The sequence below is a fragment of the Podarcis gaigeae genome, assembly GCF_964106915.1.
Source record: "Podarcis gaigeae genome assembly, chromosome: 1".
In the NCBI taxonomy this organism is placed as follows: Eukaryota; Metazoa; Chordata; class Lepidosauria; order Squamata; family Lacertidae; genus Podarcis; species Podarcis gaigeae.
The window spans coordinates 15,951,848-15,976,154 of NC_139678.1; the positions used below are offsets into that span (position 1 = coordinate 15,951,848).

Genomic DNA, 24,307 nt, shown 5'->3' on the forward strand with positions numbered 1-24,307 from the left:
GTGGGCACATTCTGGATTTCGGGCAAATAGGAATAAATAAAATCGCAGGTTAATTATGCCTGGAGAGGCCGTGTTTTGTTTGCATTATCCAAGGGGGAAGCTTTAAATTCATTATTATTATTATTATTATTATTATTATTTTTAAAATGGAAGGTATTGCCAAAGTCGAGGTTCTAAACGCCGAGCAGATTGAATAGATTGACAAAATATGAGTATTCTGGCCTTATTTGTCTCCATAGCGATCTGTTCGAAATGCCTGTACAGAAATGGGCACAGCCCTTCGGCAGGATGAAGGCTGGGTGGTTTTTACTTAACCACAGGTTTCTGTTGTTGTTGCTGTACGGATACATTTATTTTTAAGTCAATCATTTTTTCCTAAAAATCGTAAACTTAAAAAGAAAATAGTTTTTCAACACCGCATAACCGTCGCCTTTTATGCTCTTTGCAAAATGAACAAATTTGCTTTTTTCTAAGCGACATTTTACGGCAACGAAGCATTTGTTTGGTTTGTTTTGTGGCGGACGAACATTTTATTGAAAAACAAAAGGCTTCCTCGTGGCCCGTACGGGGATCGAACCCGCGACCTTGGCGTTATTAGCACCACGCTCTAACCAACTGAGCTAACCGGCCACTAGGAGAACATTTTGCCCTCGCCTTCTTTCTGCTACTCGGTGACTCAACTTTGAAGATTGGAATTCGTATACAATATTAATGGCTGCGCTGGAGTTTGTGATAGGAATTTATTTTTATTTACAACAAGTTGCATGTCGTTTCTTTAAATCACAAATGTGTGTTTCACTGTAAAACGAAGCAGATCTGCATGCTGTTCAAAAGTGATCCATTTGAGAGTGTGAGAAAAATTGTAGCTGCGGTTATGAAAAAGGGCTGCTTCGTTTAATGACTGTCTAATGGCTATTTATTACATACAGAGCATCGACTACACGAGTCAACACTATGCTTTGCCTTTTTTAACAGCTAGAGAAAAAGGTTATGAGCAAACGATGTAACAGCTGGTAGATTTTCAGAGCTGGATACACCTTCCAATTCTGGATTTTCAAAATCTATTATTCAGATCCTATGTTGTCTTATTACGCGGAGCAGTTGCGGAGATATCTAGCGAACTGGGACACAGTATTCGAGCTGCAGTTATTCACAGGCAAGTGACACCCCTGCAATCCCCATTCTGTACTGGAAATGGCGACTCAACCAGCATGTTATTTCTTTCCTTTTGAATGCCTGTCACGTCAACTCCCACTCCAAAATAATTACTTTGTAATTCTGACAGTGGGTGGTGGGTGGTTTTGGTAACATAGCTCCTTTTCAAAACAACTATATTTTGCTTAACTATGCTCAAGATGTGTCTTCATGGAGCAGGAGATGCTTACTCGGAAGTAAGCCTCGCTGAGTGCAATGGAACTTGCCCGCATGTATAGCTCCTTGAGTAATTCTACCTGGTGCCCCTTACAGTTCAAACTTAAGCATGCTTACAGGGAAGTTCGACGGCGACTTACTGCCAGATAAGCTTACTCTCCTTCATTTGATCATTCTAAAGCAGAGGTTGCATCTGTCATGGAGTGTGATTCCCGCATTGCCGAGCGGGGTTGGACTAGATGACCTTTGGGGCACCCCTTCCGACTCGGCTAAGGTTCTAGGCTCTCCCGTGACTGCGCATGTGCAAGGATCGCCCGAGGGGCGGGGATGGGTGGGGTTTCATAGGGCGAGGCGACTGAGGATGCGCGCAGAAAGGAGAGGCGCCGCGGTGTGCGCATGCGCCCCTCGGAGGCCCCGCCGCCGCCATGAAGCCCGCCCTGCGGCTGCCGCAGTCAATAGGAGAGGGCGGAGGTTAGCAACTGCGCTTGCGCCGCTCCGAGGGCGGGGCTGACACGGTCGCGCCCCCGGGTTGAGGGAGCTTGACGCTCTGGGGTTGCCAGGGTGACGGGGATACAACATGGCGCGCTGACAAGTTCTCGGCGCGGGGAGCGGAGGGCGGGGGGCCCTGGCGCTTCAGAGAGGACCCTCGCCGCCCCACACCCCCCTCCCCACCGGAGGGCACGCGCGGGGAAAGCGAGCGGAGGATGAACAGTAAGGGGGCGGCCTCGCTGGGGGCGGTGGCAGCGGCGAGTCTCCCTGAGGGGAATTGGGGGGGGGGAGAGGGAGAGAAGCCGGTGCAGCTCGGCTTTCAAGGCGGATCGCGAGGCCGGCGGGAGAGGAGGGGTTAAAGGAATATATATGTGGGTGTCGGTGTACGTGTGTACGTGTGCACACGTGTTTAACGTATATGATCTACAACATCGCGTCGAAGTTTGTTCCAGGTCCTGGAAGGATGCGACCGGTGACTGCTGAGGCCGGCGTATATATTCTGGCAGCCGGCTAGTTAAACAGAGATGCTAAATTCTTATAGCGAGAGGTGTCTGATTCGATATCCCGCTTAGTGGGGGTGGGGTGGGGAGGGGATGAGAGCTCTGTGCAAAGAAAAAGGGGGGTGGGGAGGGGAAGCCAGTCAGGAAGGGGAAGAGGTGTTCGTAACAGTGTGGTATAGTGGTTTCTGCGTGTGCTGTAGAGGGAAGCGAGGGGCAGATGGGGCTCGCCAACCTGGGAAGGTAGCCCGTTTGGAGAAGGAGAACTCCCAGTCCTGAACCTCTGCCTTGCATGATTTATTCAGGAGAAGACAAGGCTTAGAGTAAAAACCCTAAACAGATCCAGAAGGGAGTCGCTAAGATGGTTGGATGGCACCTTGTATGCCTCCATCCGGCAGCTGCTGCAGCCAAGCTGGTGCCCAACGTATTGCTCTGCTTTCCTTTGGATCATATCAGCGAGGCCAAGCGGGGGGGTGTCATCGACTAGGCAGCCCTGGAACTCCACAAACGCTGCCCAGGCTTGTACCCCAGGGAGGTCACTTTGGTGCTGTTAATGTAGTGGTTTGACTTCACCTTCAGAGGTGCACTCAATTGTCTCTAGAGGCAGTAGAGTGCCAACAACAATAGCGGTTAGAGCAGAGCTTTCCAAATTTTTCATGTTGGTGACACACTTTTTAGACATGCATCATTTCGTGACGTAGTAATTCAGTTTTACTTAAGCTTACCAGATTTTTTCCCATGAATCCAGGGACACTTTTCAGCTTCGATGGATTTTGTATGGGGACTGGTTTGTAAATCCAGGACTGTCCCCGGGAAACGGGGACATCTGGTAACCTTTTACTAGCAAATGGGAGTTTAAACTAACCCCTATCTAGCTGCAGGAGGAGTGCGGGGAGCATTCATGCAACATGCCGGCACACTAATTTGTCATGAGGCACAGTTTGGAAAACTCTGTGTTAGACTGTCAACCACCTGGGAGATACAAGAATTCAAATCCCCTCTGGGCCAGCCATGCAGCTCACTTAGTGACCTTGGGCTAGGTCAGACTTCCTCAGCTTCAGCCCTCCAGATGTTTTTGGCCTACAACTCCCATGATTGTAGTCTCAAACATCTGGAGGGCCAAGGTTGAGGAAGCCTGGGCTAGGTACTGCCTCTCAAAGGACACCATTTTTCAGACTTTGAACAGAGATTGTAGGTGGTGTTTCTTCTGCTTTGTTGTATGTATCCTATTCTAGTTTCATGTTCAATAATTAGGACAGGCATCCCCAAACTCTGCCCTCCAGCTGTTTTGGGACTACAACTCCCATCGTCCCTGACCACTGGTCCTGTTAGCTAGGGATGATGGGAGTTGTAGTCCCAAAACAGCTGGAGGGCAGAGTTTGGGGGTGCCTAAATTAGGATGTGTGCTTCAATTCAGGTGTATATGAATGCCTATCATATTTTCAGCCTGCTTTATACATCTGGAGAATTATATGACATGGTCTACAAAAGCTCATGCCATGATAAATGTTTCAGATTGCAGTCCAGCCTTAAAACTCTTCCTAACCCTTGATCTGATAATGCTTACTCAAAATACAATTTAATGGGTTTTCCTTTCATGTATGTATCAAGCACAAGCCTTCCTTCAGGAGTGGGAAACTTTTGACCCTCCAGATGGTGTTGAATTCCAACTCCAGTTATCCCCAGCCAACATAGCCATGTGTGCAGAACTTTCGTCCCTCCAGAGGTTGCTGAACCACAACTCCCATCATCCCTGGACATCACCCATGCTTGGTGGGGCTGATGCAAGTTGTAGTTCAGCAATATCTGTTGGGTCAAAGGTTCCCCACACGTGTTGCAGACCATCATTATTTGGAGGGCTGCAGTTTCCCCACCTTGCCTTTTGTTGTCCTTGTTATAGAGTTGCCAAGTAAACATACCTAAGGTGGTAACAGCAATGGTCTGATTTATTATCAAGCAGTGATATATATTGTAAAAAGACTGTAAACTTGTCCAATGAAGCAGAATTTAAAGCAATCTTGAGGATATTAAGCTTGTTATCGATACTAAAACCTAGTTTTCTTTTAAAATTTTGACCTTTTTAGAATATAAAACGATTGGTAAGATTGGCGAGGGAACATTTTCTGATGTTCTGAAGGTACAAAATTTCAAAGATGGACAATATTATGCATGTAAACAAATGAAACAGCATTTTGAAAGGTAGGTGCAGCTGCTTTTTTAATTTTCTTTTTACTTAAATGTTGAAATACTGAAATTAAGATGATCAAAGTTTGATTTAAAAATTGATTCTGAATATTTATAACTATTATACAGAAAAAGAGTGCCTTCAAAGAGGACAACTAACCTTACAACCACTACATTTCTCAATAATGGACTTGGCTGACATATCCAAATTTGTCTCTTTTTTCCCGAGCATTAAACATAGTACGTAGCCTTTCTCTGGATCCCACAACCATCAGAGGTGTGGGAGCTGGTGACCAGAGATAGAGGCTTCTTTGTGATCTCTTACAGAAGTAGTTTACATGCTGTCTTATAAGCCACATTCATAACTTTGGGGAACGCCATGAGATGCCTCTGCTATTAATGTAATACATAAATAAAATAAATAAATAACACTCTTCTGCTACTGGAAGAGAAAACCATGAAATGCTCTAATTCACTCATCCAAGCATGTGTCTCACGCATCTCTTGAGATTATGTGTGGCCCAATTCACAGACTGAACAGAGCAACAATAAAGAGGGGGGGGGGATGAAGTGTTTACTCTTCTGTAATTTTAACAAACAAAAGCGACCTTAACATGGTAGCCTAATCTTTTCCCTTTTTTATATACTGAAGTATCGACCACGTGAACAGTATGAGAGAGATACAAGCACTAAGGCGACTGAATCCACATCCAAATATCCTCACGTTGCATGAAGTGATATTGTAAGTGCTGCCTGCTTTCTTTCACCTTCCCTTTCTATACCCTGAGTATTCTTCCCTAAGATGATGCGGAGGTGGTGAATCACAATTTCATTTGCCAGACCAGTCTTAATCTGGTTACAGTTGTTTGAGGCAACAGCTCCGCTATTTTCCTGTGGCATAATGAATGAGGTGCTGCCTTTTCCTACACCCCTGCTTCCAGGAGGGCAGCAAATACCCTTTCGTGGGGAAGTGAGCCTACTGGGGCTGCCAATCACTTGCACTTGAATGGCTGAGTAATACATCTAAGTAAGGCCATTGAGCCACTGGTAGCATGAACACCGAGACTCTACATGTACAAGTTTTAAGGAACAACTTGCTTTTATTCCATCTTTATCTGTGTTCTCTGGTAGTGTAGATGATGGCAGCACCAACAGTACAAGAAAAGTGCAATGAAGGACTCAAGTAATGACACTATTAAGGAGAAATACATGTACAGGCAACTCCCAATTTACATGCATTGAAGGCAAGTGTGACTATGCGCACACGCATTGCCATGAACCTGGAAGTGGCATGAAAAGGGGCAAAAACAGCCCTAAAAGAGAGCAAAAAACAGCAGAAATTGCATGAAAACAGTGTCCAGCAATCCCACAAGCCTTTGCGAGTGCAATCCCAGGAGCCTTTGCCCCGAACTTTGAGGCCTGTCGAGAGTTGGAGCTTGAGCAAGAAGTTTGGAGGGTGCTTGCAGGCTTTATCAATGGTGTTCCCAATATACTTGATTTCACTTAAACACGTGGTGTCTCAGAATGTAACCCCTGTATAAATGGGGAGTTGCCCATACTGTAAGGAGGGCCATCTTATGCAACCTGCCCAATAAGAGACTACAGGTGGTCAGTGGATGATAACGTTTTTCAGACTGTTGTATTCTACTGACATAGTGACTTTTGTCTCCACATAAGTTCAGAACTTTTGCTAGAGTTCTAGCCTTTTTACATATGACAACACCTCCCATCCACCAAAGGATTTCATAAGTAGTTTTATCCTTTCTTCCATGTAGTTAAATAAGATCACTCTTTTTTCCCCTTCAGTGACAAGAAAGCTGGTGCTGTGGCATTGATATGTGAACTCATGGACATGAACATTTATGAACTGATCAAAGGTATGTAGATCATGGCAATGAAAAGTCCTTTGCAGAGATTATCTTTATTTATTTATGCAAAACCCCAACTATTTGTACAGTATGACTGACCAAAAGAATAATGTAGGGCAGGTGGAGAACCTGTGACACACTAAATATTGTTGATCTCCAACTCCCATCAATCTCAGCCAGCATAACCATTGTCAGGGTGTTTTCTCTAGCAACATCTGGAGGACCAGTTGTCAGGGAGTTGTTGTCCAACAACATCTGGAGGACCACAAGATTTCTCTAGTTGGCCAGTCCTGTTGCCCAAGCTGAAGTCATTCTGTTTGTGTAATTCAGCCGTTTACCGCCCATAGTCTTCTTCCCAGTAGGTGAAGGCAGAGAGAGATTTTGAAATGTGGAGATGACATTTCCATATAATTACAGATACCAAAGAGAAACACCTGCCTGACAGTGCTGGAACGGAGGAAACAGGTGCAGGTGGGAAGACTGTGTAGAAAGGGAACAGCAGCTAATAATTGTGTCATCTCTGCTCTGTAATTAAGAGTCCTGCTATAACAGCTCACACATCACAAATATATATATTTACAATTCAGAACAACTGATTGGCTGAGATTAGAAAGCCATGATCACATTTCACTGCTGTTGAGAGATTAATTCTCCTATCTTTTCTTGCCATTCCTTTGTCATTCTTGGCCATGTGCAAGTGTGTGAGAACAGGAGTTTGCACTCACCTGCTTTCTTCCACACCTCAAAAATTATTACTGATGGCTGGGGGCAGGGGCGAACGAAGGCTAACCGACAACCGGGGCAGGGGAAACCGCCGGCTGCACACGCGTTGCACCGCTACGTACGATACATGCGCGGTGTCGCTACATAGGGTGCATGTGCGGCGTCGCTACGTACAGCGCATGCGTGCGACACTGCACATGCGTGGTACGTAGCGGTTTGCCGGTGGCGGTGCCTGAACGCTGTACGGACAGTGGCGGGATCCTCTGCTCGCAGCTGCAGCCGTGAATGGAGGATCCTCCACATGCAGCTGCTGCTGCACGATGGCTGCTTGTGCCACCGCACCCGGGGGCAGCGGGGAGAGCACCCTGCGGGGTGCCTTCTTGTCATCCCCACACACTTGGCACCCGGGGTGAACCACCACCCCCTTATGACACCACTGGCTGAGGGTCCCTCCAGAGCAAGAGTAGATAGCAGTTGCTGATTTTCCTTTCCAGCAGCAATCCTTTTCACCACAAGTGAAATCACTTTCAGGTCTGAAGCCTGTTTGGATCTTGGCCTGTGGTTGTTGTCCCCCCCCCCCCCCCCAATAAAACATAGCTGAGCATTGGAGGGAATGGCATAGTGTATGTTTCAAATGCTGGTTGTATATTGATGAAAAATGAAAGGCTGGACAAGTCTGGTACCATGAGCCACAAGTAACTATAATGCAACGAATCTTAAAAGTTCCAGCTCCACCATCTTCCTTTTCTAGGCTAACTCTATGTTTATCTAAAGAGTTAGGAACTCAGAACTTACAGAATTCAAGATAAGTATTCACGGTTGTCTTAGCTAGTATTGAATGTGGCCGCACATACAAATGCAAAAAATTGTAGAATGATGACAGAATAAAGAAGCTCTCAAAACTAAAAAGCCTGTTTCTCTGTGCAAGCCACTTTCTAAGGGTGGTAGTCAAGTTTCTTCAGTTCAGTGCCTTTATAATAATTTTGTCCTTGAGTTGCTACAGGGAAAGGCTTTCATTGATTGTGTTGATTTTTATATTTATAAGGACTCATTGGGTGGCAGCCAATGTCCTCCTGCTTGTGGAAGGGCTTTTGATCTAGCAGAGGCCCCTCCCAACAGAACGCAGGAGATAACTTTCACCAGTTTCCCCTCCCTCCTCCAACCTTAATTTTTTTCTCCAGAAGAATCTGCAAAAATAGACTTTCCCCCTTGCCTCTGTTTAATCAACCCATTGGTCCTTCAGGGTATTTGGTATATGTATCATGCATAAAGAAAATGCGGCTTGCTTTCTTTAGTTGCAGTTCCATTTCCTTCAGCCATGAATCTTCTGAGGGACAGTTCACTCATACATGTTCAGCAGCTAGTGACTACAACACCTAGTGGTGACTCACTTGTCTAAGTGGGCCTTCATAGATGGATGCTTTCATTGCTCCTGAGGTCACCTTAGATGCGATGCTTTCCAGGAGAGTCAGCTCACACTAGTACAAGCTGATGTGAATCCATATTCTGTTTGTAGATGCAGATAATGTATGCATATGCATGTATGAGTTGACACTTAGCATGGCAAGGTGGTGGGTAAGGTCTTTTCCATTCATTCCTTTTGAAATGAGTGACATAGATGATGGGGGTTCTATCTTAAATCCTTATTTGATCTTAAATGTGAACAAACTGCAGAATATGAGGCTCCACAGTTGCTGGGGTTTTAGTGTCATTTCTTCGGGTGAGATTGTAAGGACTGGAATAATCTACTGCATTCACTCATTAAATTAGCTAAGGAAAAATAATAAGTTGATAGTACAATACACAGAAGCAACAACTAGAATGGAAGTCGTTTTCTAATGGCGATAGTTGCATAACTGAGAGTTAGAAAGCAGATTGATTCTGTCATCTAGAATGCATTAAAATAAGCAATTAAGGCTTATGAAAATTTGACCGAGTTTCCATGATGAATATTCTGAAAATGTCTGTGAAAAGAGATGCAATGTTATGACAGGAGATCTATGGGACAATATATATAAAATCCATATGTCTGGCTGTTCAGCTTCTTCATGAACTTATGGCTCATTTGATGGCTAAGTATAAAGGTATTTTGTATTTAAATAGTTGAGGGTGAAGTGTCTTAGGAGTCAGGTTACTACATTGTAGGTTGAATCCAGGCTAAATTAGTCATACTTTTAATCCCACTGATTACAGTGAGACTAAAGCATGACTATCTTAATCTGGCTCCAAGTATGACCAATGTTACCTCCCCCCCATCCCAAACTGAATAAAGTGGTACCTCTGGTTACGTACTTAATTCGTTCTGGAGGTCCGTTCTTAACCTGAAACTGTTCTTAACCTGAAGCACCACTTTAGCTACTGGGGCCTCCTGCCGCCGCTGCGCGAGTTCTGTTCTCATCCTGAAGCAAAGTTCTTAACCCGAGGTACTATTTCTGGGTTAGCAGAGTCTGTAACCTGAAGCATCTTTAACCTGAAGCATCTGTAACCCAAGGTAGCACTGTACATTGGTCAGTCAGGAGCATTCATTCACCCTTATCATCCCAAACAGCTGTAGCTTATTCAAGCAATAACTTGAGAAGTAAAGTTCATGCTGAAAATGCAGTGAGTAAATTAGTCCTGGTTGCTTCAAGTATGCCAATGCTACCTGAAATGAAGCAATGTAGCAGTTTGAGCAGGAAGATAAAAAAAAATACGCATATTTGTGATACTTTGGGGCCTTGACAAAGCTTTTCCTTCTCATGCATTACATCCTAGTGCCAGCATACAAACACCCTTGGTGTCCTGTTATATCTATCCTCTGTAATACTGAAAGCAGTCTTTGGAAGAGCCAGTCTGTGTGCCATATCAGAGCAGGTGTAGTTATGTGATGAGGCTACTACTGCCTATTGTGTAACAAAGGAACCTGTGGCCTTCTAGCTGTTTAGCTCCCATCATCCATGACCACTGGCCATGCTGGCTAGGATCAATGGGATCTGGGAAGCCAACAACTTCTGAGGGGCCACAGTTTCACTATCTTGGAGTAGGGCATTCTGCTCCACATTTCCCAAAGTTCAGATGCGTTGGTTAGATTGATATATCTCCTGTCAGGTTTACTATGCACCAACCGTATCATGTGGTTGAGCTCACCATATAAGGGGGTATCCGATAGTAGGTTCCCTCTAGGCATGGAAGCTTGCTCTTCCATTCCTGGAGGGCAAGTAAACATCTAAGGCATGTACTTTACACTGTTCAGAATGGGCCTAGGTATTCCCAACAGTGGCTGCCCTTTCAGCAGAGATTGGAAAGCCAGTTTAGGAATCAACACTTCCTCCTCGCCCACATTTATGGGGAGCAAACCTTCATATCATGTTGACCACTATTAAGAGAAGAGTCAGCGTTGACTCTGTCTGCAGTTATCCAGAACTCTGGCATGTGTTAACTGTGGTTAGGTGAGTGCCTGTGTTTCTTTTAACAGTGGTTAAGGCTGAGCAGGAGAATTTGCTCTAGGGAGGGGTATAGATGACTGCTGAACTCTTAACAGTAGCCTCGTTAAATGAATGAATGAATGCATTTTAATAAAAATTATATGCTACTTGATTGTAAACAAAAACCCTCAAAGTGGTTAATACAGTTAAAAACAACTATTTAAAACATTTTAAAAAAACCAACAGTATATTAGAAAGATTAAACCAGCCCAGTGTGTTCTTCCTCACCACTATGGAAAATATATATAAAAAAAACACTCTACCATGGTTCATAGGCAAACCATCTCACATCTGTATTTAAAATTCACTTAACTGGTAGAAGTGACTGCAAGCTCTCCATCATAAAGTGAACTTTGTATAAAACTGTACCACGTTCATTTGACTGTTTCCTCCAGGGAGGAAAAAACCGTTGCCTGAAGGAAAAATAATGAATTATATGTACCAGTTATGCAAGTCTCTTGATCACATGCACAGGTAAGGCAGCCATTTGTATTTATTTTTCAAATGTAGTATTTGGCTATATAATTGAGCCGGGATCTGGAGAGTCCAGTGAATACCCCAAAGGTACTGCGGTGAGGGTCAAAGTACATATGATATTAGTCGTGGGGCTGCTTTTATTTTGGAGAAAAAGCAGCCTTGGGGCCCCTATCCAGAATGTGCATTTATTCTGACTTCTCACTGATGAAAATTGCTCATCTGCTTGCCTCCAAAAAGTAGACTACAGATGGCAATATACAGCATTTTCTGGGGCTAATAACAGCCATAAGAGAATGATTTTCAGTAGGGGGGTGGTGGTATAGGGCTCCAATGTGGATTGGGAGCCCATTCTAGCTTTCTCCAAAATAAAAGGAATCAAGTTAATCCCACTAGCTTGATATATATATATATCTGTCCTTCCTTCCATAGGAGCCTAGTTAGCTTACAGTCTTCATAAAATCACATTAAAACAACCTTAAATCACAGTTTAAAAACACTATGCACAGAAAAAACCAGTAAGCCACTAGCAGCAGGCTCTGCATGTAACATTCATGCAGTTTGATGTATCTATTCCAGCTGCAGCCTCTCACACTGCAAATTCTTCTCTGGAGCATCCCCCAATCTCCAGGCCAGGGATGGTTTTCAGGAGTGTTCATAAGGTGGACTGGGAATAGGACAGTGGGGAGCAGGAAAACCCCAATGCACAGGGGACTTTCTGTACGCCATTCTTGGTATATAAATACTTACTTGCCCTGAATAATTCTCTTGCAGGAATGGGTTATTTCACAGAGATGTAAAACCAGAAAACATATTAATAAAGGTAAGCAAAATGTGTTCCACCCCCCTCCAGGTACGTGAAAGAGTTTCAAAGAGTACAAGGCAGAATTTATTATTATTTTACCATAAATAAAATCGTATTATTAAAAATACCCCCAATTTATTTTTGCTTGAGAAGGGGCACACCAGTAAGACTAAACTCAAAAGAGGTTTGTTGTAGGTTTGGGAAACACAGCCGTAGCACAAGCGATAAATATGTTGAAACTCTGTATTCATTTTGCTAAGACTGCAATTTGGAAGTGCATTTGTACCTAAGAGAAAAGTACATTGTTAGTTTTGGATGTGGAACTACAGGTGCCCAGTTTAGATAAGTGGCAGTATTGTCCCTAGCCTTTCCCAAACACTACTGATGAAGTGTAGTAAGTAATCTTCTATAACCTGGTAAGTCTTCTTGTGACCAAAGTTTCAAGCTTTTTTCCGGTTAAGTACACCCCGTTGCCATGTTAAGTGCTCCTGCAGTTACATTTTCTCACCATTTCCAAAGACGACAAGCACTCTGTCCAAAATAGCCATGGACCAGAGTTCATTGCAATGTAATAGCCAGATTTAATTCTCAAATTAAGCACCTTTACACATGATTGATTTTATATGAATGCCTTCTCATTTGAGATGCCACAACTATCTTAACTGCAGCAGGATCTTCTGAAGCTTGGGGATTTTGGTTCCTGCAGAAGTATACACTCCAAGCAGCCTTATACAGAGTACATCTCTACACGCTGGTACAGGGCACCTGAATGTCTTCTCACAGATGGGTACTACAGTTATAAAATGGACATGTGGAGCGCTGGCTGTGTGTTCTATGAAATTGCAAGGTACATTATCTTAAAGGAATTGGTGGTTTGACTTGAGAGCAGGGCCGGCCCAGCCATGAGGCAGGCTCAGGCCGCCTTGGGCAGTGGAACACCATGAGGTGGCACCCCTGTCTGCCCCGTCATTAGTAGAGAAGCATTGGTGGCGGCTTCCGACCACCGCTTCACAACCCAGATAACAGAGGCATTGGCAATGGGGCAGCACTTTCCCTTTTGCCTCGGGCGGCAGAACGGGACACACTGCCCTTGACTTAAGAGTGAAATTCACATAAAGGGCAGGATTGTGTAGATGGCATGAAGTGTTCACAGTTGTGTCACGGAAACAATTTGTGTAAAAAGCTGGACAACAACAGGTAAAGCTCAGTGGGAAAGCACATGCTTTTGTGTGGAGAAGGTTTTAGATATAGTCTTTGGCCTTGCTAGTAAACATATACTTGAGTCTTCACTGGGGGGGGGGGGGGGTTGGATTTGAGAGGGAGGGAAGAAACCCCAGAACAGCACATGGGGAGGGAGAGAAGATTGTTCTGTCTGGCAAGCTGCATTGCTTGCACAGATGGAATGTTTGCAATAGCACAATGCTGAATTCCACCTGTAATCTCCTCAATAGTTGGTGGAGGGGGGCAAATACTACCAATTTAACACTGCCACAATTTAAGACTGGATAGTTTTCCTCACAAGGAGAAAACTCTCAGCCCAACCAATTCCTCTTTTTTTGTTTCTAGTTTCCACCCACTCTTTCCTGGATCTAATGAACTGGACCAAATATCAAAAATCCATGATATTGTAGGTACTCCTCCCAAGAAGATTCTTAATAAGTTCAAGCAGTAAGTACATTTTGAATTATGGGATTTAATAGTGCGTTCTCTCTGTGATCGAACCTGTACAAATAAACTTCTTAATTTAGAGGAGAATGCTCACACATCATGTCAAGGAAGCCGTTTGCTAGTCCGTAGCTAAAACAGTGTAGACTAACAATTCAGTGTAACCTGAGGCTACTTCATCGGTTGTGAGCTGAAGTCACACTCCAAATCATGGCATCTTGTGAATTGATTAGATTGCTCGCTGTCTACTTTTCCATTCGAAAACAAGTTCGATCTCTGCTTCAGAGTGTTAAGTGTTACAGAAATACCAGCTTCAGGCTCCAAGCACAGAGCAGATCCAGCAGAGGGACATGCATTTATCCCTTTCCCTCCCCAGAGATCCCACTCCCCACCCCTATGCCACAAGTCACACATGCTTCTACTCCAGTATTTTAAACTGTGATCAAGGAGTACTATTCAAGCACGGGAAGATCCTGATAGCTGCTATTTACTTAATGGCCAAGATGCTGTGTCAGGAAGTCACCTCTGCCATGACCCCGCCATGTGGCCTGAGGCAAGCTACTGTCTTCTCAACCTCATTCCTCTATAATACTACGTATATGTTAAGTAGGCTATGGGTTGCAAAGCACCACTGAAGACGGCCCGGTAGCCAGATCTCTGACCATAGGTGTTATACGCTGACAAAGTCTCACTATAGTTAGTAATTGTACTGCAGCAACTCTGCACAAATTTCAGCTTCTAGATCAAGTGCGAGGGAAGCCTCGCCTAGAGTGCACTGCAGCGATCCATTCTTCAGTTTGTGAACTGCCGTGGCCAGGTTTTCCTAGTCCAGGAATGGCTGCATCAGTCAAAGCAATTGCCAATGGTAAAAGGCACTTCTAAGCTGCTGAGGCTTCCAGTGACAGAGCTGGAGCCAAAAGCACAAACTGTGAACCTGCTGCTTCTGGGTAGGCAAATCGAAGGTCAGACAAAGAGCAAAATGTGTATTTAGCCTTCAAGATTTTCTACGTCAGCTTTATCTCTTTGGCATCCCTGCCCCATCCTCCCCAGTAAGGCTGACATTAATAGCCTCCTGACAAGAATGTGTTTCCTTTCACTGGATTAATGCAGGTCACGAGTGATGAGCTTTGATTTTCCCATCAGAAAAGGGAAAGGAATCTCTCCATTTATGCCTAGCTTGTCAAACAAGAGCCTAACTCTTATGTATGCAATGATACAATATGATCCTGACGAGAGGATCTGTGCCCATGAAGCCCTACAGCACCCTTACTTCAGAGAATTAAGGTAAGTAAACTTTCAGTGTCTCTTGAATTGAGCAATGAATGTGGAGTTGCTGGTGTCTCCAGCTTCTTAATCCCAGACTTAAAATCAGTGAGTGAGGTCCACCATTGCAACAGTGCATGAACAGGACTTCCCTTCCTCTCACCACCTCATGAATCCTCCCAAACTGCTCCAGAGAGGCCCTTGGCTAACTAAAGCAGACCACAGGGGCAGGTGGGGGGCTGCGAGGAAGGGAAAGTCCCACTGGTGCAAACACAACTCAACACTGGATATCACCCAGAGGACTTAAATTACATCTATAGCATCCAAGCTTAAATCTTGACCTACTTCACTAGGTTTGGGTACTTAACAGCTGCATTATAAATTACGGCTGAAAAACGGAAGTTGCTATGTTGGCTCGACTCTCTAGTTGTCACAAACGAATTTTGAGTTTCATAGGTGAGATTTTGTCTGGCTCTGTGCTGAACAGGTTGGCAGAGAAACAAGCTTTGACCATACGCAGAAGAATGAGATTAGCAGAAAACCCATTAGAAAGGGAGACTCTCAGCTTGCGTCGTATTTCAAAGGAGGATCAAAGGCAGGTAATCTTTAAATCAATGAATAAGTAATAAACCTAATTAAGTAATGTCATTTTAACATTGCCAGCAGAACAACCCTGTGTCAAATGTGATGATATGATGAATAGTGTCCAATAGGCAAAACATATTTTAGGATTTTTGTCTCAAAAGGATCCAAGGCTGCATGGATTTCTGATCTAAACAAACAATGTCCATCTAAGCAAGACAGGTAGCTATAGAGAAGGCTTTGCATACATACTGCATACTAGCCTTGCAAATAAGCCCCCAAAAGCTACTAGCCTGCAAAAATATTTACTAGCTTGTTGGTGGCTGGGGAAAGAGGGCTCTGTCCCTCTTGCAGGAACCTGCTCCATTTATATGGAATTGCAGAGAGGCTTCCCGGCAGCCTGTTTAGTTTCTAGTTTGGGAGTGGATGGGGGAAATGTTCTGTCCCTTCTCTACAAGCCTGTTCATCTGCCTGCATGGAATTTCTTGTTGCCAGTCACTACCAGGCTAATGTCAGGGTGCTGAATATTATGATTTACAGCTTGGAGGAGCATACAGGATAGCATCTGGTGCTCAGAAAACTTTTAGTGACCTTATGAAGATGCACATGTAATTATGCTGGAACAGGTTATTTACACATCTTTTTTCGAGATGTTCCTGTGAGCATGACTGCTGTTGCATCCAGGCTTATTAAATCATCCCTGCAAATTGTACATTAGCAGGGAAAAGAGGGTCACTTATTCTAATAAAGCTTTTCCAGGATCTATTGGATCACTGGTGCAAGGGGAGGGGGCAGGATGAAATGTGCCCGATGAACAACAGATCTTACCTTTTGAAACCACTACACTAAGCTTCCCTCCCGCCATGGAATTCTGAAGGCACAAGGCTTAAGTTGCCAACACCGTATCAAATTCTATGTCAGATCTAACCAATGTTTTGTCTTATTTAGAAGGTATTCCAATAGCTGTTCTAGGGAGTAGTTTTAGAAATTAGAAATTAATCTCATGCTACTAACAGAGCAAGTTTGATCAAGCCTTAGCTTGTGGCACAGTTGAAATTCTTGGTTCTCTTAAAATTAGAGCAACAAAAAATATATTTTCCTGGTAAGTATCCACCTTCCAATATGCTCCAGCTTTTCTCCAGTAGTGTTTGGATACCAGTATTGGTGTAGTTACCATTATCTACGTTTGCTCCTACACTAATCCGAATACCTTTAAAGTACACCCATCTATGTGTTTCTTTCTGAAGGTGCGATCACAGAAAACAAGCAGCACTACTTGGGAAGAAGCATTTTGGTTGTAAGTCTGTATACATGCTTAGACCATCACAGCAACAATGTCAACCAGACCAACACAGGTCGTCAAAACACTTAACATTTAGCCTACACAAAACATACTGATTTTTTTAAAAAAATTGAACTTTTATTTTTATTTTAAAAGAACTTTCTTAGGAGAGCCCAGGAGAATCCACTGGGACGTCGTGGATTTCCCTATACAGTGGAGTTGCCCAAACTGGCTGTTCCTGAAGTAACCAACTTGACTTCTTACCCTAATCCTCCATTTCAGTCAGTTTTTCCTCTCCCAGCAACCAACGGGCAAGTCCAAGTGTTGCAGCCCATAACATATTTTGGGACACACTGCAAGGTAATTCTGCCTTGCTTCTCAGATTGTACAATTTTAGACAAGTCATTAACAGCCCATTTTAACTTGTGTTGTCTCACCAACAGTCTGAAAGGCAGAAGGAATTTAAATCTCCTGTGAAACACTACCACTTGCCTGCTCTGGGAAGAAGAGGTGGTTACTGATGGACTAAGAATCCCTTGTGCTCGCCAATACTTTTGAAAGGTACACTAACAGCAATAGTGCCTTATCTTCTCAAATGCTGCAGCAAGATGCTACAATATTATTATTTTTGTGCTTAACTTTAAAAAAAGGAAAAGGAGCCTTTCTACGTGAGCACCGTTTTCATAACTCAGACTGCACTTCATATTTTTTTTAAGCTCCTGATGTACAATTTTATTTCCTCTTAAGTGGGTCGTACATTTGTTCCAATTGTGCTGCTCTGGTAGGAATGGAATTGTTACTACTTTTATATTAAATACGATACAGTACTTCTTATTTAAGGTGTGTTGAAACTGAATTTGTGTATTTTTGTAAATGTGACTGTGGAGATATAGATTGAAGCAGCAGGGAAGGTGTTTGGTAGTTTCAAAACCCGAGTCTACTTAGTGTCTTCTGGAGTATGTTACATCTGATTTGAGTGCAATCTTGTGTAAAGATTTATTTTCCAAATTATGTAAATGGGCAGATTTTCTCTGCATGCGTCGTTCGTAAGATCAAGTTAGTCTTGCTGTTGCTCTCCCAACATATTCCTGTAGCACGGAAGCTTAAACAGCATGGGCATGCTTTATCAGTTAAAATACGATTTGTCACATGCTCAATACAATTTCACTTCAAAGAACACATTGTGCATTTGTGCTAGAAGAGCCAATAATATCTGAAAGTATATTTTGTGGGGAAGGGGCCTTGTCTCTGCCAGGGACAAGATTCTTAAGTTGCTTTCAGAATGACCGTTTAAATGAAAAATAAAAATGCCGTTTTATTAAAATACAGGGTTTTGAAATGTACTCTCAAGGTTTGTTATATTCTACCCTTTTGAAATGAAATCCACTTCTATAGCAACCTCTCTCTAACAAGGAAAGTAGTTTGTGTATTACTGGTACAACTAATTGTATAAATAAATTTATGACCGTCATCCAAAGCATCAGATTCCCCAAAATATAGAGGTGAACACCTATCCTAGAAGGGAAGTCAATGATACAATGGGTTGTTTTTTTTTATCAGTAATGCTAGCGGATAGGTAGATAGTACAAAAATAAGTGAGACCTGACCTTACCTTAAATAATGAAAGTTGTACGGTAAATGGATTTTCCCTCCAGAAAAGCCACAGATGTATTCAAGGGAAGCATGAACCAGAACATAGCCATGTAGCTTCTATACTGCTAAAAGGTTGCATTTCTTCCATGTACGAGGGCAACAACTCTTTAACAATATTGCAGTTTCATCCAAGTACCTATTGAATGGCAAAAGCTTCCAATCTCGCTACTAGCACAAGTGAAAAGTATCTTTAAGCATCTTCAAGCACAAGCATTTCTCAAGTGTATTGACTTCATTCAGATCCAGAAAGTTAAGTGCTAATTCATGGAGCAGGTTCCTATTTTTTAAAAAAAATTACAGACATCCACTGTTGGGGGAAGTGCAGCAAAGGATCCTAAATACTGTGCTGATTAGTTTACATGCCAAATTCATGAAAGGCTATTAATCTCAGTACCACCCACCCACACTGATTTTTGCATGGCATCGTAAACTGGTTCTGGGATTTATCCCATTCCCCCCCACTTCTGAGGTGGACTTACCTGGCAGGTGTTTTTGGGAAGAGTAGAGGCAGCTCAGAAGACGTGCTGCTTCTAGGTACCCATTGGCAAGTAAGTTAAGAGTGCAGTGCAGACAAATTCTCTACACATCAGTTCTGGCATGCTTTCTTCCTGCACCATCAAGGTAATATAACATAAGTAGCCTGGGGGGGGGGGTCACACCAGAACCCTTGAAAGGCACAAAAGGTAGCCAAGGACTGGATTGTTCTGTTGTTTTAGTGTTTACATGCAAGTGGGAAATGTCAGTTTTCACCTTTGAAATCAATGCTGGCTCTTTTTCATTTGAAGTTTGTAACTCATATAGCTGAGTAACTCATACAAGCCAGAGAGGGAGCTGCATGCAAGTTCCGAGTCAAGGGATGGGGCTTCAGAACCCCTCAAAGCTGCTTGACTTGACCCACAACTAACAGAAGCGAAATGTCATTCATTCAAAGCAAGCAAAAATACGCAGGTATTTTTCAGCTTTTCTCCGATGGCAGTATGTTTTGTCACAGCTGTTCTATTGAAGCCTCCAGAGCTGTCATATGACAACTACCACCAGCTGGGAGGGGCAGAGACTTCTTGCACAGCCCTCTAAGGGAAGAAACTCGCAACTGTCAAGCCACATGGGTTTCATGCATTCTGAAGTAAAGCTATGCTCCCAACTTGCATTTGAACTTGAATCCCGCCATAGAAGTAACTTGTTCATTATAGTTCTGCCTCTTCGTGATTCAGGTTTTAATCCAAATTCTACTTACCTGGGAGTACGCCCTATTTAATTCAATGAGAGACTTCTGAGTAGACATGATTATGAGTGCAGCATTAGTCACATCAGAGGAGCAACGCTCTGGTGAACAGGTCATGAAGTTACTACTCAAGTGTTTCTTGCTCTTATATTTAAGTGAAATTGTATACACATATACTAACCAATGTGGAAGTTATACCAGGTGGGGCTGCCAGTGCAACTCTCCTTGCTACCGGGGCTTTGCAAATACTTGTATATATTTAAAAGGTTAAGACTGCAAATACTTCCCTGTACAAATAAGAGCCTACGCACGTCATCAGGTAGGGAATCTGTTTTCTTCTTCTTCCCTTTTCAGACCACCACAAATGAACAAGAAAGGCAGGGAGGCCTTCATACACTTTTGAGTGTCATAGTTTGAAAGGGGGTAACAGCAGCACTAACTAATACTTGTATTGATTACATGCCAGAGCAGTCCTTTGGAAAAGCGGCAGGGTTTCCCTTATTCGTTTATAGCCTGCCATTCCTCCTGAGGGAGCCCAGGGCTCCATGATCTGATTTTGAAACATGCTGTTCAGAAAAGTGATTCGCACCACTTTGAGAAGCATGGTCTGACAGATTTAGATCTAGCTGCAGAGGTTTGAATGTAACAGGCAATATGAGTAGCTAGCTGCCTGCCTGCCTGCCTGCCTGCCTGCCCACACCCATCCAAATATATAAAAAGCTATCTTTGAAGACCAGAGCTTTTAAACACAGGTGAATATGCCTAAATATGTTATGTTTGTGGACCAGATTTTGTTTTTGTTTTTGTGACGAGGCATTAAAACTTGTCATGTTACTAGATATGTTTGGGGGGGGGGAATAAGAAGACTACTTTAACTCAAAAAGTTTAACTCAAAAAGTTAAAAAGGTGAGGCTCTCACTATCAGGAAAATAATGCCCAGCCCTCATAGATCCTGGTATCAAGCAAACAACATTTTCTTCAATGAATATTAATAATAGGAATAATCTATTACTTATACCCCGCCCATCTGGCTGGGTTTCCGCAGCCACTCTGGGCGGCTTCCAACAGGAGATTAAAAATACATTAAAACATCGAACATTAAAAAAACCGCCCTAAACTGGGCTGCCTTCGGTGTCTTCTAAACGTCATAGTTGTTTATTCCTTTGACATCTGATGGGAGGGTGTTCTACAGGTTGGGAACCACTACCAGTGAAGAACTGAATTGAAATCTAGTGTCCTTATACTGTTCAAAATCAGTTTAATACGAACTAAGCAGCAGTTAGACTTTGTAGGCTGTCAAATCTCTCCTCTGACAGAAGACATGCCTTTTTCTGGAAAATAAACTATATAGTTTTGACACATTATTCTATTGTATCAACCTATTTCAGTGTATTGCTCTTACACCGAATTGTAAATCAACATATAAAATTATGCTAGCCTTAAAATATGCTACATTGCATTTCTAATATATAAAAATGGATAGTCCTACTGTTAAGTGGCTAACCTTGATTAGAAAATTAGGCTAATTTTAAGAATTGATGTAGTGTTTAGAATATAGTGGGGAATTATTATGTCTTATAACAAAGGGCAAGCTTGGTTTAATAGGTAGTGAATCCAACCTGAGTGTTTTCAAAATGAATATGCCCTGCATGTCCACGCCAATATTACATTCAAAAAAGATTACATCACAGTTGATTTAATTTAAACAGAACATAAACAAAACTGCATATTCAAGATAGTTTAATATGTATTTTCCGAATTAGAAATATCACTTTCCTAAATGAAAATTACTAGTGTAATGACTCATTTCTCCCCCGATCACTGAATTACATTATTTACACATATAATACAGGTTGATTGTAGCTCAAAACATTATTAAAATAAAATGTTTAATAGATACAAAGGATCTCTTTCCCCATAACATAGCTTTAGAGGGTGTCCAAACACCCATTTCAAAGTAATTTTCTACTAGCATTAAGCTATTTAAGTGCAAACAATCTTTTTTGGGGGGAGGGGGGAACCTCTATGATTGCAGCATCCATCTTCCTGAATTACATTTATGAAGTCAGAAAGTAATGACTTTCATTTCCCATGAGAGCATTCTAGACTAACCATTGCTGGATTAAAAAAAAATCAGTGCAAAAAGACCCAACAATGAAGTTCTAATTTATATAACCATTAAACTTATTCAGATTTAACAAACATTTTGTTTTACAGAGAAACTGGAAAAGTTATACTATTTTTAACTGCAACACCAAAAGAAGTATTTTTTAGCAAAATCCTTCTTTCGGCCATCAGCCTAAATATTAGCTGTAAAAAGAATTCATTACATTATTATTTTTGTAAAACACTATGTGATTCACATAACTCCAAGTTTACACTCTGCCTTTAAGAATTTGTGGTGCTCCCTGGCTGAACAGCAGCTCCTGGTTCCATTGCCATTACTTCTTGTTCTGTGTTCAAAGATTTGCTAGCAGAAATGTGATGGCTATACTACAGTTCCACTTGGAGAATTGGCCTGGTTTTGGGATGGCAATAAACCCTGCAAACAAAGCAATTTGCATTAATCCAGCAAGAGAACCCAGCATTTAGTTTTCTAAACAGTTCTATATATATCTGTAGACTTTCAGTGCACAGTGGCATTTGCATATTATGACTTCAAAGTGATAGATCACATTGTTCGAACGTCTTAACATGAACGATTTCGCTCTTTATGTAGCAGTTTAGTTCAAAGTAACTTATAAGATGTAGATCATAATTAGAATTCCAGGGGTGTAGCAGCTGTAATATGTTCCAGCAAGGAAGGAATATGGTTGTTGCTTTAACATGAACATGAAGTATCCTGATAAAACTTGACGAAGTGGGTTTTAGTCCACAGAAGCTTATATGTATGTATTCATTTTTAATAGGCCCCAGGAATCTTGATTATGACCGTAGTATGATTAGATTTTAGCTCATGTCTTACAAAACTTAAGCTATCCTATTAAAAACATAAAGTCAGTGAGCTACAGGGCACATTTGTGCCACAAGTCTTTTACCAGGAGGTTACGATCAACATGTATCTCTCCCTGCTGTATGCACCTTGCAACCATAAGACACAGGTATTCGTGAGGGGCTCTTCAGCCAGATGTTTCAAAGTGCAAGGTGGAGCCCCTCTCAGCCACTGTATCTATGCCAAGAAAAGATGCTGCAGCCTATTGTTTCTTGGATGCAGAACTGCTGGTTGGGGGGGGGGGAATTACCCTGCTTTTTCAAATGACGTAATGGACCCTTCCCAGCCTGTGGATCTGCCAAGCCAACAGAACCAATGTTGCTATGTCAGACATAGACATCACAGGGAAGCAACCCTTTAATAGGAAATCATTTCACCTCTAATGAAACGGACAAACTGAACACTAATAAGCAATTGCAGCTAGTGGTTGCGCTTGCAGTGAACTCTCACGTTTCCAATTAGCATTTTAAAAAAACTGAGTTTTAAACAATGGGAAATGCTCGTTTCATATTTAATTTGCAGCTCACTAAGCAACCGTTTCTCCAATCAGAAACTGATCAGCAAGGCTAGCAAAGCTGGCTTTAGAGATACGGTTCTGAACATTTCTGTATTATACCCCTCCCCTAACAGATACACTGGCATCTACACCTAACTTGGGTGCTTGTTTTTTTAGTTTTGTTTCTTAAATACCGTTGTTCCACTTTAAGCATGCATGGGGGAAATCCCTCATTTTGAATACTTGGTTTTGCAGGTATTTTTCTTACCTGAATATTGTGAAATTCAGGTTGGATCAACCAGATGGGCGGGGTACAAATCATCATTATTATTAATAATTGTAATGTAGAATTAAGTCTTCAGAATCTACAGGAGCTCTTTTGGGGTCCGATCCAAATACTGAGAAAGCGCTATGAAAGAGAAGTATACTCCCTGCTCTTGAAACCAGGTTGGACAAAAGTGCCCTGCTTTGGAGAACACAAGCTACCCAGACCAGAACCTGGCCTGATATTTTCATCTCTTAAAAATGTCTAAACCAAGTTTATTCAAGATGACATTTCAGATAGCACACAGAAAGACAGACATAGTTCCTCCGGGTACACTAGGGTATAATTCAAAGTGTCTTCATTTTAAGCCCAGTAGCCTAACCACTGTTTCGGTAGGCACACACTTTTCATATTACAGTGTTATGCACAACATAGTCTAGCATACCCCACACCAAAGTTATGTCGCAGAGAGAAATGTGTAAAACTGCTGATTTCAAAATGGGAAAGGAGCCTTTGAGAAAACACCACTCTGAATAAAGAGTATAGCATTAGCTAGAAACAAGAGAGAGGAGAAAGTAGCAAAAAAAAATGTGAAGTCAGATCTAAACCATCTGCACAAACTTGCCTTGTCATAGGAGTGATGGCCCCAAAGTCGGATTCAATAGGAAAAATAAATGCTAATGGACAACCCTTAATCAACATAGCTAAAAAACACGGTCGGTTCTGTGGCTGATATCTGTATGGTCACTATATTCTTTACGTTTCTCATACATGTCAATATTAATAAACAAATTGCTTTACTTGGTTAGGCCACAGGTCCAAATGATGAATATCATCCAACATCAATGATTTACTGTTAACCCAGGTGTTCATAATCAGAGTTTGACAACAAAATTTGACTTAGTAGACAGCTGTAGGTAGTGGTGCTCTCAGCTGAATTGATGAGGATCACTTTTCACTGCCAAAGTCCCCATGGTTCATGCCTCCAGTTTTCATTTCTGCACATTTCCAT

The 24,307-nt window shown here is 42.4% G+C and overlaps 2 protein-coding genes across 10 annotated transcripts in view; one reads left to right on the forward strand and one right to left on the reverse strand.

The window, feature by feature from the left end:
* The first annotated feature begins 1,715 nt into the window (after positions 1 to 1,715).
* MOK (MOK protein kinase) lies at positions 1,716 to 17,501 on the forward strand. Of its 7 annotated transcripts, none has more exons than XR_014563589.1 (12): positions 1,716 to 1,842; positions 4,442 to 4,556; positions 5,194 to 5,283; positions 6,348 to 6,418; positions 10,992 to 11,070; positions 11,845 to 11,893; positions 12,544 to 12,722; positions 13,442 to 13,543; positions 14,651 to 14,824; positions 15,291 to 15,398; positions 16,824 to 17,027; positions 17,111 to 17,501. XR_014563589.1 is itself a non-coding variant. In XM_083736654.1 (12 exons), exons 1-12 carry the CDS (start codon positions 1,797 to 1,799, stop codon positions 17,186 to 17,188), a joined length of 1,299 nt encoding a protein of 432 aa, XP_083592780.1. In that variant the 5' UTR covers positions 1,716 to 1,796; the 3' UTR covers positions 17,189 to 17,501. The 7 variants fall into 7 exon arrangements, 5 of the variants coding, with proteins under 5 accessions (XP_083592780.1, XP_083592783.1, XP_083592781.1 ...); XM_083736654.1 differs by having other exon boundaries at positions 15,291 to 15,402; XM_083736655.1 differs by lacking the exon at positions 1,716 to 1,842 and adding an exon at positions 1,859 to 2,082 and having other exon boundaries at positions 15,291 to 15,402.
* A 3,764-nt stretch (positions 17,502 to 21,265) lies between these two features.
* The window catches only part of WDR20 (WD repeat domain 20), a 51,005-nt gene continuing 47,963 nt past the window's right edge, over positions 21,266 to 24,307 (reverse strand). For all 3 annotated transcript variants that reach the window (XM_083734660.1, XM_083734661.1, XM_083734662.1), the window contains exon 4: positions 21,266 to 22,084. In XM_083734660.1, the coding sequence (XP_083590786.1) occupies positions 22,031 to 22,084 (54 nt within the window). In that variant the 3' untranslated portion in view covers positions 21,266 to 22,030. The remainder of the gene's footprint in view (positions 22,085 to 24,307) is intronic.

What these genes read in the sequence shown, in the direction of transcription:
- MOK (XM_083736654.1), top strand. Translation starts at nt 1,797, where the DNA reads ATGAAGCCCGCCCTGCGGCTGCCGCAGTCAATAGGAGAGGGCGGAG. An exon ending in TCTCTTGATCACATGCACAG is followed by an intron (nt 11,071 to 11,844) that starts GTAAGGCAGCCA and finishes ATTCTCTTGCAG; the next exon opens with GAATGGGTTATTTCACAGAG. An exon ending in CCTTACTTCAGAGAATTAAG is followed by an intron (nt 14,825 to 15,290) that starts GTAAGTAAACTT and finishes TGTGCTGAACAG; the next exon opens with GTTGGCAGAGAAACAAGCTT.